Source organism: Argentina silus, assembly GCF_951799395.1.
Source record: "Argentina silus genome assembly, chromosome: 11".
In the NCBI taxonomy this organism is placed as follows: Eukaryota; Metazoa; Chordata; class Actinopteri; order Argentiniformes; family Argentinidae; genus Argentina; species Argentina silus.
In genome coordinates, this window is record NC_139665.1 from 10,892,488 (window position 1) to 10,908,572 (window position 16,085).

The 16,085-nt window shown below is 47.5% G+C and overlaps 2 protein-coding genes across 3 annotated transcripts; both read right to left on the reverse strand.

Moving 5' to 3' along the window:
- Window positions 1-160: 160 nt before the first annotated feature.
- Window positions 161-4,530, reverse strand: cyyr1 (cysteine/tyrosine-rich 1). Of its 2 annotated transcripts, none has more exons than XM_083679881.1 (4): window positions 4,122-4,530; window positions 1,936-2,035; window positions 1,249-1,409; window positions 161-927 (listed from the first exon to the last, which is right to left on the reverse strand). In XM_083679881.1, exons 1-4 carry the CDS (start codon window positions 4,201-4,203, stop codon window positions 770-772), a joined length of 501 nt encoding a protein of 166 aa, XP_083536007.1. In that variant the 5' UTR covers window positions 4,204-4,530; the 3' UTR covers window positions 161-769. The 2 variants fall into 2 exon arrangements, with proteins under 2 accessions (XP_083536007.1, XP_083536008.1); XM_083679882.1 differs by having other exon boundaries at window positions 1,936-2,055.
- A 1,575-nt stretch (window positions 4,531-6,105) lies between these two features.
- On the reverse strand, window positions 6,106-12,751 carry adamts1 (ADAM metallopeptidase with thrombospondin type 1 motif, 1). The gene is made up of 8 exons (XM_083680072.1): window positions 11,944-12,751; window positions 10,707-11,047; window positions 10,235-10,367; window positions 9,617-10,074; window positions 9,256-9,442; window positions 8,865-9,043; window positions 8,441-8,616; window positions 6,106-8,163 (listed from the first exon to the last, which is right to left on the reverse strand). Exons 1-8 carry the CDS (start codon window positions 12,584-12,586, stop codon window positions 7,431-7,433), a joined length of 2,850 nt encoding a protein of 949 aa, XP_083536198.1. The 5' UTR covers window positions 12,587-12,751; the 3' UTR covers window positions 6,106-7,430.
- Window positions 12,752-16,085: the final 3,334 nt, after the last annotated feature.

The window sequence follows — 16,085 nt, forward strand, 5'->3', positions numbered from 1 at the left end:
CACACACACACACACACACTGTTTAATCTATTAATCTAGCCAAGAACCCGTGGCTGATAAGAGTCCTAGGCGTAAGATAAGAGTTCCTGTTAATAAGAATTCAGATTGCACCTTCTGGATATTGATTGCAAAATATATTATTGCAAAACTATGATTCAATCACTTCACTTTAATTTAACTTTAATCCTGCACACATCCATGGTAACATCATACAGAGCAACAACATTGAAAATATTGACTTAATACATTGACAAATATTATGAACCCATGATTCATTCCCCAGTTCTCTAAAAACAGGTCCGGACCCGTTTTTTTCACTGTGCACAGATAGATTCCTCTCTTTACCATGCTTCCTCTATGGTAAAATCAATACTATCACACCTCAATACCATTACACGCCCCAACAAACAGAGAAGGGACGAGTCCAGGCTTGAAGAAAGGATATCTTACAGGCATCTATATCTGACAGAACATTACATTCACAAAAAAGTGAGATTCGTAGTAGCTATGCCCCTCATGCCATATTCAGAGGGTTTTCGTCATCCCCCCCCAAAATGCTGATCTGTTGGGCTGATCCACACTCCCAAAAGGACATGGTCATAGTGGTCTTTTCCACACCTCCACCCATAGTCACTCCACACACAGAGGTTCAATAGGATGGCAGTGAGTGCAGTCTAATTTTTTCTTGCAAGAACACTGTACAGTACGTATAAATCCATTATCCATCCAAGCATCTCAGGGATGGCAAGTAGCCATGTCAAGAATTTCTTCATCGGACCTTCCCAGAATGTCTGAGCGGCTCGCTGCATCCTGGGTAGGGAGGGGGAGGGGAGTAGCTGGCCGAGCTGGGTGGTGTTGGGGTGTACGGCGGTGGCCGCAGGGCAGACGGGTACATCTCACAGTCATAGCTGTAAGGTGGTGGGGGTCCTGGGAGAGGAACAGAGATGAAAGAGAGAGAGAGAGAGAGAGAGAGAGAGAGAGAGATGTTATATCATTGTTTTTCAGTTGTTGGATTCATGATTACGTCTAAAAATAATCATCAGACAGATCTAAGTCGTGACATTACAGCAGTTTTAATGGGGCCAGAGAGACAAGAGGAGAGAATCTTGGACTCAACTCGGCATACAGCCTTGTTTGAGGTGGTCTTGAGTAGAGTAGCAGCGCCATCTAGTGGCGGATTCACTGAACAGCAAGAGAACCGTTGGGGTGGCAGAAAGGGAGTGAAGAGAGCAGCGGTAATGGTCTTACCTGGGTATCCCTGGGTCACAGTATTGATGTAGGAGGTGCTGAACACGCCCACTCGCGCACCTCTCCCGTTCTTCACGCACATGCACACGCACAGAAAGAAGGCTGCAACCGCACCCATCAGAAACACAACACCGAACACAATGCCAGAGATTGCCGTGCCCCTGCAATACACACACACACACACACACACACACACACACACACACACACACACACACACACAAACGTTAAACGGGCACCCCAGGGGAGAGAGAAAAGGTGTGACCCACGGCTTTTAACAGACACCTGACCAAACATGTCTGTGCCGCCACCATGGAGATGTGCTAAAACATCTGACAACAAGACTCAGCCAAGTGTGTGTGTGTGAGAGAGTGAGAAAGAGAGAGAGAGAGAAATCAATTTTGACAGCTATGGAAAGCTGGAAAATAGATTTTTTAAACTCCTCTAGGCCTAACATACATTAACTTTACTATTTTAATTTAAATTGAATTTGCCCAAAATGTCAGAGTAAACTCTATTGGTGGGCTGGTAGGGACACAGAGAAAATGAGGGGACAGCTGTCTTGAGTCAAATGTCATCTCAGAGGGTCCATATACTACATGAGAGAGCAGGTGATGGGTTGGTAGATAGTGTGTGTGTGTGTAAACAGTGTGTGTGTTTAAACAATGTATGTGTGTGCGTACTTACGAGAGGACATCCCCTACATAGGCGTAGTAGGAGCAGCAGAAAGGGGGCGTGCCATCACAGCAATACTCCACACATCCATCACACTGGGCCTCACTGCACCCTGCAGAGAGACACATCCTGCTGTTGGAAGGGAGGTGGTTTGGAATCACGCTCACGGGATGACTACCATGCTTGAGATCTGAATACTTGTGAAAGGCATTGTTGTGGCATGTTCCCTCCTAAAGACCTTTCACCCCCACTACCCCCCTGTACAAGTTTCTCTCCTGTTAACAAACAAAAAAAATCCTTCTTCTAGCATTGTGACTGCCTATTGACTGCCAATTCACCAAAAGATCTCTGCTATCTATGATCTTTTGGGTTTTCTTATCTTCATCTAATAAGTCATGTCGTTACGGCCAGACTTAGACGTGATTTGAACAACCCACCAATCACTGGCTCACATCCGGGGATTGGACTGGCTAGCCTCTCTAACCTCAAAGCCAACCATGCCTCCAATAACATTGTTATGTGTGTGTGTGTGGTGAGGTGTCCTGGGGGCTGTATAAAAAGCGAACATGGAAAAGCTACAAATTAGTGCCTTTAGTGACTAAAATAAAGTGTTACCGGTATTTTCTTATCAGTACAGAATGCAAAATGGCTTTTTGTTGTCTTCAGTGTTCAGAGCACTAGCTTAAAAAAAAACAAAAAAACCCTCTCAATATTCAACCTTTTGGAGTATGTAAATGTCAGTCTAATTAGGGCTTTTAAATAGTCACCTCGCTGCCTTTATGCTTCTTACACAACCTAACCATCCACATCAACTGCACATAAACGAACCAAAAAAAGAATACAATTCATCCCTTTTAAGTAAACGCTAAAAACTCAAAAACACAGAAAAACACTTAAAAACACTATAAAAAAAAAACAGGTAGAGCAGGTAATCGTCGACGTTAATTTCAACAGTTCAACAGCATATCTGCATGCTTGAGATCATGTTGCAGAAGCCATACATTGCATAGCCTACATGACAAGAGTCAACTATATACTGTATGGGTATAAAACTAAACCAATACACACAGAAACACATTTATCATTTGAGACATCAGTATCCACTACACAGGCCTGCAGTCAAACTATACAGTTAGCTGACTAAACCTTGCTGTTCTCCTTGTACTAGTCTGAACCTGCCGGGTCCCTTTGAGAGCCATGGTTTTCACTGTGGTTTGGTAGCCTTAGTGGGACCTGGAGAGGGAGTGCAATAGAGATAATTGTGTGGAGTACCCAAGGTTCCAGTTCCAGTCTAGAACGCTGCATTTGAGTACTTCAGTCAAAACGATGGCAGATTAGACAGTATGGATGCGTGAGCACTTAAAACAAGGATATAGACTGTTCATGCTGTGTGTGTGTGTACCCTCAACCCCCACATCCCAGACACAGGTCTGCTTTCTTTCAACTACTGTGCTTGTGTGTTTCAGGGATGAAATAATGACAACCCAGAAAAGATAAACCTTCCAACTCGTGGCAGATTGGGCTTTCCAGTCCAAAACAATGTGAGCCTGCGTTAATTAATACATAGCCCATGTAGACCTAATACAAATAATTTAATGAGTGTGACAACTTCAACGTGTAGTAGGCTAGCGCTATGGGTGGTCCACTGAGGTCTAGCCCCTTACCGCCTGGTCTTGTTCCTCGACGCGCCGGGGACAATGGCACTATAGTTCTACAACAACCTTCTGAGAACACAGAGGCAAGGCAGAGCTACCCCAAACCTCAAATATTACAGGGACAGGGTGTTGACGATTCAATATAGTTTTGGGGCAAATGCTGTAAACGCTTTATGATTTTAAGTGAGTCATGTACTTGTAATCCAATAAAGGTATACTTCATGGTGAGATAGTAAATGAGTAAAGATACGTTTTTCCCTTAAACTACATCTTCCTTCGCGTAATTTAATTAATTATCACCTGAAATGACATACCGATTTTAAAACGATTTGGATCTATCAATTGCCCTGATTAGCCTTCCGTGGCTTGATCAGAGCCTACCTTGCATTATTGAGACGTTGGCAAATTCACAATGGACACAACATGAGTTACCCTGTTGAAATACGTCTGTGATCATTTTTACATCGGCTAATTATTGTGCATTTCAAACAGTGACGCAAACATGTTAAAGAGGATAGTAAGGGATTATCTAATCAAATTTACCGGTGAAGAGACAAAGTAGCAGCGTGTCCCTCAACAATTTCCATCCCGCTGCCTGAGTGACTTTCCGCTCAAGGCTTTCCATACCGACTCGTTAGCGACGTTATCTCACTGCGTTCCAGGCGATAACCGTGATGTCCATCGATATGGGCCAACAAAGAAGGCTAATAAGTCTGGTCGCTCCCCGTCCCCCCAAAAAAACTTCCTAATGGTATTTGACCAATTCTATTGTGTTGTCCCAAAAGTTTTACCCCTATAAGAAAAAAGAAAGTTGGACTATAGCCCATCGACGTCGGGAATGGCTCCGTCAATATATAGGCGACTGGTAACTTTTTTTTCATCCAAAAAGTATTCAGTTCCACGTGTAGCTATCTCTGCAAATGTTTCATTTGCTTCTCGCTGTTTTCCTCGTTTCCCTTTTTTAGTCTCCTCCCGAAAGCAGCTTCCCCTCCCCCGCAGCCGCTATTTGCTCAAATTACTCTGTTGACTGTGGTGGGAGCAGCGGGGATGGAACTGCCAGGAGGATCGCATTCACATCTCTACAACAAGAAGACCGCCACCGCCCCCGCTATCACGACCCCTGAAGATGAAAGGAGGAAATATTACCATATTACCCAAGGTGAGGGTAGAGCTACCTCACGATCATTCTGATTTAAATAATGATGATAAATAGTGACTAAGACCACTAGGCTATATTTGTCCTCAGAACACAATTATTATTATTTTTAACACTGAATCTAGGCAATTTATTTTTAGTCGGCATATTCATATAAGAGCACGAATTGCAATATATATATTGAGAGTAAAAGGAACAGAGGGGGAGAAACTGTGTTCATATCAGAAAATATTCGTAATTGATAAAGCTCTTGATAAAGCTTTTAGTTCTTTGAGTTGAGCCTACTTTTGAACAAACATAAGTAAACTTATACCAACTAAACATATACTTAACCAAACATGGGCTACCTTGTATTCCTTCATAAACCCTTATTGGGCCACAAAACTTTTTTTTACAGAAATGCCACCCACAGTATGATAATCGATTTCATAACTGCATCCAGATGTTAGGCAAGGGCATTCACTCGGACGGTTTGTGTTGGTGGAATTTATTTGCCTTTCACCTCAGGGCTGGAAAATATGAGAGTAACTAAACTGATGTCAAACTATCAGCATTAGTATAATTGTATTCCATAAAAACCTCAATAAATAAAATGAGCTTTCTCCATTGGCATCGTCACGAAAAGCAGTGCCTGTATGCGTAGTAGGGCATTTAAAGTAAATTAAATACATCTGTTTAGGCCTCAGTGTGGTCATGTTTTATTATTGCAATTTCATTTGTGGTTGAAAATTCATCCCCCTTTGTCTCAAATATTACATTGTCAAGTTAGTGGTTTAACTGTGTGTAGACTTCACTGAGTTCATCTTCAAAACAGCTCCGTTTGAGGGAATACACAATATTCCTTTCCCTAGGCCAGCTGTTTACACAATCTGCTGACACATTATGCTGTTACTTTAGATTGTTACCGAAATTACAGTGATGGTAGGAGTCTTCTTCACCCACCCATAATTAGAGGGTAATGACTTCCTCTGTGTCCAAGGGTAGAGCCAGTGGGGGCCAGTGAAACACTGCCACCAAGTGAATAAAATGTATACTACAGTCAAATTACAAAGCGCATTTGGAGATGGTTGAGCATAGATCAGGGGAGGCTAGTGGAGGTAGACATTGGAGGACGGGCTCATTGTAATGCATGGAATGGACCAGTCTCCCCTGGCATAGATATATGATTTTATATAGGGACTGAGTTTATTATACATAGATTAGTTTATTAAGGCCATATTTCTGTGTGTGTGTGTGTGTGTGTGTGTGTGTGTGTGTGTGTGTGTGTGTGTGTGTGTGTGTGTGTGTGTGTGTGTGTGCACGCGAGTGCATATGATTAGTAATTGAGGAAAGTATTGTTTGAATACCAAGACACCACACAGGAAACAGCAGTGCACAGGTCAACGTGATACTTTATTCATAAACCTAGGACCATATATATAATACTGTATAAATACTCTATATACTCTACTTCCTTCTGTTATTTCAATAATAATAACAAATAAAAATACAATAATAATAAAAAGCCACAAGATTATATTTAACAGGCTGTACAAAAATAAATAATGTTTGGATATTCTGTACAAAAAAACCTCATTAAAACATACCTTCCCAGAAGGCAGGAGAGACTTACTTATGAAGTAGTAGCAGGAGAGAAGTCCCTCACTATATCTCCACATACTCACACACACACACACACACACACACACACACACACACACACACACACACACACACACACACACACACACACACACACACACACACAGTCATTGCTCACACACCTCTTTGGTCTCTTGACATATTCCCTCATTGGGGTGTATAGGTGGGGGACTGAAATGGCTTTTGAGATTACATGTGTCCTGTCCTGGATGCATGGTGAACAAAGAGCCTATGGAACTGTTTGAGTAGCAGCACAAACCAATGCAGGCATGGCAAAAATGGACAAAGCTGATTATGTTTAGCTGTGATAAAAAAAAAAAAGGCTTGGGATGAAATAAAAAAAACGGATGGATTGGGGAACCTGGAATCGATAATGATTCAGGGCCACCCTGATGTCCTTTTGTCTCGCCCCATTCAAACAGGAAGGGAACGCTCATTGAGGCATTAAGTGGAATGTGTTGCAGTTAGACCATTCATTCGTTTCTAGCATATAAACATCCTCAACCCGAGGTAACCAACCCTACACAGTTATACCTCTGCTATATCCCACCCCCTAGATGTCTGTCCAGTCCAGCTAGGACAGACTAAAACACTCACACACACACACACACACACACACACACACACACACACACACACACACACACACAGGAACACAAGCATGACATTGGCACCTAAAGCAGCATGCTTTTAGAGAGAGAAGTGTCTATTCATTTTTTCCCTGGAGGGGGAGGGGGGGGGGCACAGTGTGCCAGTGTTGTGCCCCCAGGCCGGGGTTTGGCAGCTGCACCGAGTCTGTGTTGTTATGAGGTGGGCAGAGCCAAGGGGCGGACCTCCACTCTGAGAGACGGATTGGTCCGCAGTCGCCGTGTCAGCCAGTCACTGTGGACCCATTGGACCCAAAGAACACCTGCAGCACTCTGCTTGGGACGTAAACATTCTCATGACAGATTAATAGTCTTTAGATTGTCCTCTGGAACAAGCAGGCAAAGGGAATGAAGAGGAGGGTGTGGGGGGGACGGGGGGGACGGTGGGGGATGTTTTAAACAACACTCCTAGCAGGTACCCTGGTTGCACAAGTCCAGTAGGGGTCGCGGCCTGTCTTTGGGGTCGCAGCTCTCGTGGGTGAGCGTACGCCCGTCGTGGCCCATGCAGCGCAGCGGGCGTTTGCGGAACCCCCGGCCGCAGCTCTTGGAGCAGTCCGACCACTCCCCCAGCAGCCAGGACGGGCAGGAATGCGGGGCGCAGGGGCGTGAGGCCGGGGGCCGGAGCTCCTCTGGGCACTCCCTGGAGGGCCGCCCCTGGGGGTCCAGGCACAGCACCTCCCGATGTTGTGTTCCCCCTCCGCAGCTCTGTGAGCACGGCCCCCACTCCCTCAGGGTCCACTCGGCACCTCCCAGCTCCCGGATGGCGTTGATGGACGGCCTGCGTCCTCCATTGGTCGGTGACGCGGAGGCTGGTCGCGGGGCGAAGTAGCTGTATTTGACACGTGGGCGCGGGGAGTCGCCCACGGAGAGCACCTGGATGGTGAGGGCCTCGGGCAGCGGGGAGAAGCTGCGGAGACGCTCCAGGGAGGCAGAGGAGCCACTGTAGCGTATCAGCCCCCCCCGCATGGCGATGTCCGTCTCCAGCGTGGTCAGTTTGTAGTCGCCGTTCAGCAGGTAGGAGCCGTCCTGGCGACGCACCGCCAGGTAGCTGTTGTCGTGGCGCCCGCCGCCGGGGGCGCGCTGCTTCACGTCCAATTGGGTGGCGCCGGCAGGGATGGTGACAACGTCCTGGTAACCAGGCCTGAGAGGACAGAGAAATGCCAGGGTCAAACCAAGCCAGACGAGAAGCAACAATGTGTGCCCTTTACTTTCCAAACTGTATTTTCCAAGTATTTGACTGGGTTAGATAGAGACGCCAGCTGAGAGGTGAGAGTGGCAGTCATTTAGTAGAGAGTCAATGTAAAACCTCGGTTTAAGAGGATTTTGAGTTGGGTCGAAAAGTGGGTCAGGCTGTTTTAGGGCAGAAAACAGGAAAACATTGGGCGGGGGAGGGGAGGAGGGAGGGGTAATGTTCTCACCTTGCGCGGTCAAGTGATCCAGACACCTTCTTGCAGGTGGAGCCATCCCCTCCACACACACCACACTTATCGAAGCGACGGCTGGAGCCAATGACGCGGTCGCAGCCAGCCTTCACACACTGGCCCTGCACACACAGTGAGGTGGAGTCTGGGCTGCACGGTGTGCCATCGGCCACCTGGGGGCAGCAGAGAGACAGAGAAAGTCGGTTACACCTCTAAAATGCCTCAATGGCCTGTAGGCTTGTACTACAAGTTCAAGACCCCTTCAACACAGGTCTACACAGGCAGGGCGGGCGGAAAAAACCCCACTCCAATGCAAACTGTGAGAGGACATTCTATTCTATTTCATTCTATTTGTTTATTCTCTACAGCGATGTAGACTAGTTACTGAGTTACATGTAAACAGAAGGTGGTTTTGGCTCACCTTGGGTTTCAGGATGAAATAGTAACCGGTGCCCTTGGCCCGGCACACCAACTTGCAGCGGTCTTTGGGCGAGACGCCAGCATATTTGGGCACCCACTCCACGCCATCCCCGGAGCCGAACGACACCTGGGAGGAGATATCGTTGTGGGCCAGACACTGCTCCTCACGAAACGAAAGACCTGCGCAGAGAGAGAGAGAGAGAGAGAGACGGAGAGTGAGACAGAGGTTTGAGGTTCACTACTAGCTCGACTTTCGACTTGTATGTTTCATGTACAGTAGGTCACGAGGTACAGCAAAACAATATTTTAGACTATGTAATTTATAGAGGTATGTGCACGATATCCAGGTATAAATGGTACGAATGTGATCGGTTCTAGGTCTTTTCTCTTACCGTTGGTGTCTGGGCAGGACTCGGTGTTGCAGGAGCGGTACTGGATCCTCTTGCCCTCGCAGTACTTGCCCCCATTTTTGGGCAGGGGGTTATCACAGTCTCTGAAGGAGTACTGCACCCCTCCCCCGCAGGTACGGGAGCAGTCCCCCCACGGCCCCCACACACCCCAGGCCCCGTTCACTGGCGTCTGAAACAGGAAAGGACACGACCGTGAGTCACACGCACCATAATGAAACTATCGTAACTCAAGGCTGACATTTCACCAGACCCGACATGTAACATGTAACCCCAATCCCAAACATAGCATCTATTGCTCAACGGCGTCGATAAAACCCGTGGTACGTTGAAGTCGGGGACCCACCTGGTGGCGTGCGGCCTGGCTCTTGGTCAGACACTGCCCCGCCAGGCAGAAGCTGTCGTGTCCGCACGACGTCCCGTCGGCCCAGGGGAAGTTCTTGGTCTGGCAGACCAGCAGGCCGTTGGTGGTGGTGACGGTGCACCACAGGGCGGCGCAGGTGCTGCTCAGGTCCGGGCAGTGCTGGGACTCTTCTCCGAAGGTCAGGCGACACTGGCGGTCGGCGTCGTACACGGTGCCCGGCAGGGTCAGGGGAAGCGTCTGGGCCTTTTGGGGCTTGTCCAGGAGACACTGGCCGTGGCCGTTGTCCAGGAAGGAGGTGATCATGAGGGCGGAGCAGGGCGACCAAGGCTGCAGCTGGTCCAGGTTGGACAGGGTGGACGCCATCATGTGAGAGGCCCACTGCTCCCCGTTAACGCTGGAACACTGCTTGGCGTCGTCGTGGGGCATGTTGAACACGTGGCCTAGAGGAGGAGAGGAGCGAGGGAGGGAGGGAGGGAGCGAGGGAGGGAGGGAGAGAAATGCAAGGTTAGCGGGACTGACACGTGAATAGTAAAGCGGTGTGTGTATGAATTTGGTGTATTTTTATCCGATAATTTGTTTTTCGTGAGGACGATGTCTTACCCAGTTCGTGCGCCACGGTGAACGCCGCCTGCAAGCCGTCGTCCTCGATGATGGAGCAGCTCCTCTCCGGGTCACACACCGTGCCAACGTCCGCCATGCCCAGTGTGTCACAGGAGTGGGCGCCACAGAGGTCCTAGAGACAGAAAAAAAACACACGTCAAACACACTGCGAAGAGGCGGCCCCCGCAAAAGAGGTTTCCAACCTCAAGGGTCTTGAGCTGGTTCAATAAAGGTAAAAAATGTTAAGCTACTTTACAGACAAACAAAGCCCTCCTCCCTCCCGTTGACTCAACAATGAAACATCCCCAATATCACTGTTGATACATTCCCATTCAAATGTGGTCTGTATGTCGTATTCAACACTAATGACTGTTAAGAAAGCCCATGCCAGCTCTGTACTTAGGAGTGCGAGCACCAGCGGTAGCACCGGTCGATAGCGATGGAGGAGTTTATGTATAGGACACTGACGTACCGTTCTGGTGAAGAGCACGGCCGTGTCGTAGTGCTCAGGGTGGCGGTCGCTGGGCGGGTTGTGTTGCCGCTGCCACTGGCAGAAGTTCCTGAGGGTGAGGGCGGCGTTGGGGGAGACCTGAGGGCCGTGCTCCTCCTCATACACCACCAGGAGCTTCACCACGGCCAGGCTGATGGAGTTGTGGATGGTGTGGTGGCGGTAGAGGCGAGAGGCCACCGCCATGATGGTCAGCAGGTAGGGCTTGAGGCCAGCCCCGTGGAACTCAGCCATGGACTGGTCGGCCACCAGCATGATCTCCACGTAGCGAGGGGTGGATACGAAACGTCTGGACCTGTGGTGGGCTGGATGAAGGGAGGGGAAGAAAGAAAGAAAGAGGTCAGACAGGTCATCTCACTTGATTATGGTTTTCTCGATTACTCGTCCCTGTTTTAGAGAGATTAGTTGGACCTGTCTCCAACAAGGAGAGACATATACAATTTGTAGATTAAATGTGACTTTGTCTTGAGCTTGTTGTGAATGATATTGGATGCCTAGTGTCACAGAATGTTTGAATGTGTCTTTTTCGGAGGGAGAAGAATGGAGCCTCTGACTAAAACGAGCTTGAGCTCTCCGGATGTGCCTGGGGCTGCTCGCGCTGCAGTGACTCAGCGTCACACCACCGCGGCCCCTCCTCCCAAAGACTACATTCCTAAATTGACCTTCTCTGGGGGGAAATTATGTGAGAAGGGGAAAAAATGCTTCCTGGGAAAATGTCTGACGGTGCTGGCCTGCGCAACGAGCAGTACCAGGAGGCGAGTTTACACGTCTCACCAACCCCGGCCCCGTACCTCCCTCCCTCGGTCACCCCCCCCCCGCTCCCTTTTTGTGAGCCTACATGTACCTCCCCTCCTCCTCCCTTTGCCTGCGTATACTGTCAATGCTGAGCCCAATCCCCATTAACCCTAGCTGTGCACCGATGCGCTCACACGGCCACACAGTACGCACAAATAGCCGGTCAAAATACTAACTTGTCCTCTTACCATTGATCATAGTCTAAATTAATCTGTTATCAGTAACATTTGACAGCTTTTGAAACATCTCTTTTGGATAGTTGGGGCAGTTTGGAAAACAAAATTAAGTTCCCCCTTCTCCAAGAATTGGAGCCTCAGGACACGGCTGGTATTAGGTCCAGTTCTCCGCACATGATATGCACATAATAATGTGAAATATGTTTCGATTGCCAAATGTTAATACATACCATTCTGATCTGAGTTAGTGGCTCCATGGTTCACTATTTTCTCTCGGTTCTCTGGCACCCTGTCCTCGTCCTCGTTGACGCCGCACTTCGAGCTACCCTCCTCTGCAAAAGATCCCCGACCTCTCCGGCGAATGATGTGGAGGTCCCCCTCCATAGGGAACGCGTCGCTTATGTTCTGGGGCTGGATGAAATACTCTTCACCTTTGAGATAGAATCCGCCTCTGAGTCCATGGCACAGGTTGAGCGCAGCAGCAGAGTGCTCCTCCCCGTTGACTGTGCCCGAAAAGAAACACAGAGCCTCGGCTCCGCTGTCAGATTCCTGCTGCGCCTCCGACTCTGGGGTCCCCACCACATGGAACACAAACCCCGGTGCCAGAAAGGTATGGTCCGGCTCAAGCTCCAAAACCATCCGTTTACCAAATACGTCCAACTGATAGACCCGCTTCTCCGCCTGTTTTTCTCGCTCCTCTACAGAGAATGTCCGCCACTGCTCAGTTTCGCTTTCTGGCCGTACTGAGTCGAGTCTGACCGGTACAACAGTACTTTCCTCCCATGCGCCGTGCGCCGCGCTCAAGCACAGAGCGGTAATCAAACCAAACGAAACGCGCAAGAACGACATCATGTCCCTGTCAAATCCTGTCATATCCTTAAAACTGAAAGAGAGTTCAATATTCAAGTTTCTGCGTGGAAGCAAGTATAATCCGTATAAGTGCTTTCCACTCTAGTTCTCAGTCCTGGAATTAAAAACCTCCACAAAGTATAGCCGAAATAAGGCAAAAGGGACTAAAAATTAAACGAATCCAGTGCAAAAACCGTTTAATCTTCTTTGATTTCCCTTATTCTGAAACTAAATAAAAAATCTCAGCAGTAAATAAATTCCAACTCTTCGGAGCGTTGGTGACTCTTTCTGCCTCTGCTGAATACGCAACAGCTGTTTGAATTTCTATATGACTGCGGGGCAGGTTTTTTTTCTGCTGTACCGTCAAGTCTCTGCTCTGCTGTTGCCTTTAACTTGGACAGATCACGGCTCGCTATATATCCCCCAGCTCGGGACCACCCCTTTCCTGAAGACCCTTTGATCTAAGAGAAGCGAAATCTCGTGCGCAACTAAACGCAGCAGCGACCTGGAGACTTGCCATAATAATCAATCATTGTGGAGTAGCCAGGGAATCTTTTTTTTGTTCACTGCTAGTAGGCGGGACTAGCCCTCTCCCCCATACCCCATCCTCTTAATATATTATACTACTCATATAACGCAAACTAATGGACATTTCTGTGCTTAGGCTACGTATCAACATGTTGCATGTAAATTCTACAATATTACGCTGGCAGTGACTATTTGTGGCTGAGTAATGGTGTCTGTGAAAGTGGAGTAGGGGGGTGGCAGGTCAGACATGGCAACCATCGCACCCGGACTCGGGCAGCCGTCCGCATCTTGGTCGTGCCAAGAGGGCTGTGCGCCGTGGCGGGTTTCCGTAGCTCTATGTGGAGAGGGGCCGGTGAGTTCTTAAGGTGGAATAGTGCTTTACGCGTCTCCCTCTCTACACAAAGTAGTGAGGCCAGGGCCCCTCTCCTTGGGCTGAGTCCCCTTCCCCCGCCATCCCAATCCTCATCCTCAAACACACGGTACAACCGCATCACTTGAGGGTCCGACTTCGGCAGGCTAAAGTGTGGAACTTTCCAAGATGAATTATCCATGGATTTCTCGCCCCCTCCCCGTGACCGAATCACATTGTTTCCGAACTAATAAAAGGTATATCACACTTGAATAATGCCATGACACACCAATATAAATATTAAACTCAACATGCTTATATGATAGTAGGCCTAATCTATTCCACCAGATGACAGACAAGTGATACATGCTGCTCAGGAACGAAATGAGAGGTTGTAGGTGTTGTGTCATGATGTGTCCTTCAGGGCCAGCATGGAACTCAATGGTCAACAGTTCGGGAAGAACTCTGAGCGCCATCAAGAACTATGAACGCCTTAACAAACGTTCTCCTGTCCTCGTCATCAACAGGCTAATTAACCATTACATATATAGCTTAATAGGCGATTAAAAAATTATGAAATCTAGCCTATGTTTACACATCAGATGGACTTCATCATGACTTTCTCATATTTTGAGGAGTGAAATTGTGATGGACCACCTTAAATGCAACAGGTCGAAGAAAATGAATACTTGTAGTGACATAGTTCTCCAGCAGAGGTCAGACATTAACCATGGAAAATGTAGCACAGTAGGCCGACCAATGCTTCAGCTTTGGCTCTCACTATTCTTAACAGCAAGCATGTACTGTATAGTGGAGGTGGATTGGAACCACGTTCGCATGATAAACAACCTTGCTTAGAGACTTCTAAGCCCAAATGTCGGGTTCGATCCCCATCGGCTGTGTCATCATTCAGTGAACAGCCTCCATGGCTCCTGCTCTCACAAAGTGAAGTGAATATAGCAGATATGGTTTGGAACCATGCTCCGCATGATGACCAACTTTGCCTGGAAACTTATAAGCCCCGTATTCAGACTATCAAGCCAGTACCAAGCCGTACTATGCTGTCACAGAAGTTTTACTTTCACATTTTCGCCACAGTTCGGGTTATTAAACGCATTCTCTGGTCCCCACAACATATCTGGTGTCAGCCTGCTTGTATCCATGCTGAGGGATGGGCAAGCATGACAATGTCTAGACCTGCCTGTGTTGAGGGCGGGCAATGGTGAAGCTGTCCAACCACACCTGTCCACTCGGTGGTGGTAATGCATCATTTTTCACTTCAGCTCCCGCCCTGACATGGCTGTATTGGGCCATGTGAAATTAAAGCAGGCTGTTCAATACCATGCCGTACTCAATAAGGACCGGTACAGGATAGCACAGCTCGGGTTGGCCCCAGAGTGGTGTCTTAGGCTAATGTACTCTATAGGCTCTAGTGTCCCTCAGACCCTGGTCTCAGAAGGCAGAGGTCTATAGCCTAGGCCTATTGGATGTACACCTCTATCAATCATAGGGTTAGGCTGTCTCTTAAAGGCTCATCCTGAATGATGGATATTGACAACTATATGTTGTAGCTATAGCCTTAAGCCAGGACAGAATGGTTGTTGTTGGTTGTTGTAAAACATATAGTACTGGGGAATTCATCGTAAGAGAGTATCAGTTACCCAGAAGTTTCAAGTTTCAAGTTTATTTGTTACATACACAAGTGCAGGGAGTAAAATTCAGTAGTAAAGTAAAGTAAAGTAAATACTAAGTAAATACTAAATCATACTAATCATGTAGGCTATACAAGTAGCATTTTTGTAAATGTGTGTGAGAAGGTGATTTCTTGAATGTCACAGGCCTCATGAGAAAGACTATACTATGTAGCCAGCAGATGGCATTACAACATTACATTTTGACTTTTGACAGACCTCAGGATCACATCTTGGCCGTGACCTATTAGCCTACAGGCCATAGGGACTCTACACAACTTCAACCAGTGATATTCACACCACCATAGACACCACACCACTCAGGCCTCTTTGGTCTTTTGTAGTTTTTTTTTCATACTTCATAAGGTTCTGTATAAGAGTTGTTATGGGTGTTGCACCACCACACATTATGTCCTTGATTTCGGGCGAAGACGACTATTAGTCTAGTGGACATTTTTATATTTTTATATATTTATTTTTACAGCTTTTTATAGTGTGTGGGTTATCAGCATTCATTCTTTTTTTCATCTTCATCATCATCATCATCATCTGCTTGACACCTGGCACCTCCATCTCTATGAGGACCTAGTGGTTGCTCAGCGGCTCTTCTCTGTCTTGCTGCCCCATTGGTGGAATGAGCTTCCCACCACTGTCAGGACGGGCAGAGTCACTGCCTATCTCCCCCCGTAGACTGAAGACCCATCTCGAGAGTGATGCACATTTGGTCCTACTTGTACACATATGCGTAAAAGCAAGTTATCAAGGTTCTTCAGACAAAAAGTTGTCATAACTCTGCAAGTATTTATGAGTCCTCAAGAGGTGTCGTAGCCCCAGTGATGCCCATCCTATCATTCATTCTTCTCTTACTATGGTCACCGACTCTTCCACGCGATCGGATTCTGACAAACTCCTCTTACCTATTTACAGACAGCTTTTCCCAGCTCCTGTGGTGTAT

What these genes read in the sequence shown, in the direction of transcription:
- adamts1 (XM_083680072.1), bottom strand. Translation starts at nt 12,586, where the DNA reads ATGACAGGATTTGACAGGGACATGATGTCGTTCTTGCGCGTTTCGTTT. An exon ending in CACCGTGGCGCACGAACTGG is followed by an intron (nt 10,075 to 10,234) that starts GTAAGACATCGT and finishes CTCCTCCTCTAG; the next exon opens with GCCACGTGTTCAACATGCCC. An exon ending in GTCCTGCCCAGACACCAACG is followed by an intron (nt 9,044 to 9,255) that starts GTAAGAGAAAAG and finishes CTCTCTGCGCAG; the next exon opens with GTCTTTCGTTTCGTGAGGAG.
- cyyr1 (XM_083679881.1), bottom strand. Translation starts at nt 4,203, where the DNA reads ATGGAAAGCCTTGAGCGGAAAGTCACTCAGGCAGCGGGATGGAAATTG. An exon ending in GCTACTTTGTCTCTTCACCG is followed by an intron (nt 2,036 to 4,121) that starts GTAAATTTGATT and finishes GTCTCTCTGCAG; the next exon opens with GGTGCAGTGAGGCCCAGTGT. An exon ending in TATGTAGGGGATGTCCTCTC is followed by an intron (nt 1,410 to 1,935) that starts GTAAGTACGCAC and finishes TGTGTATTGCAG; the next exon opens with GGGCACGGCAATCTCTGGCA.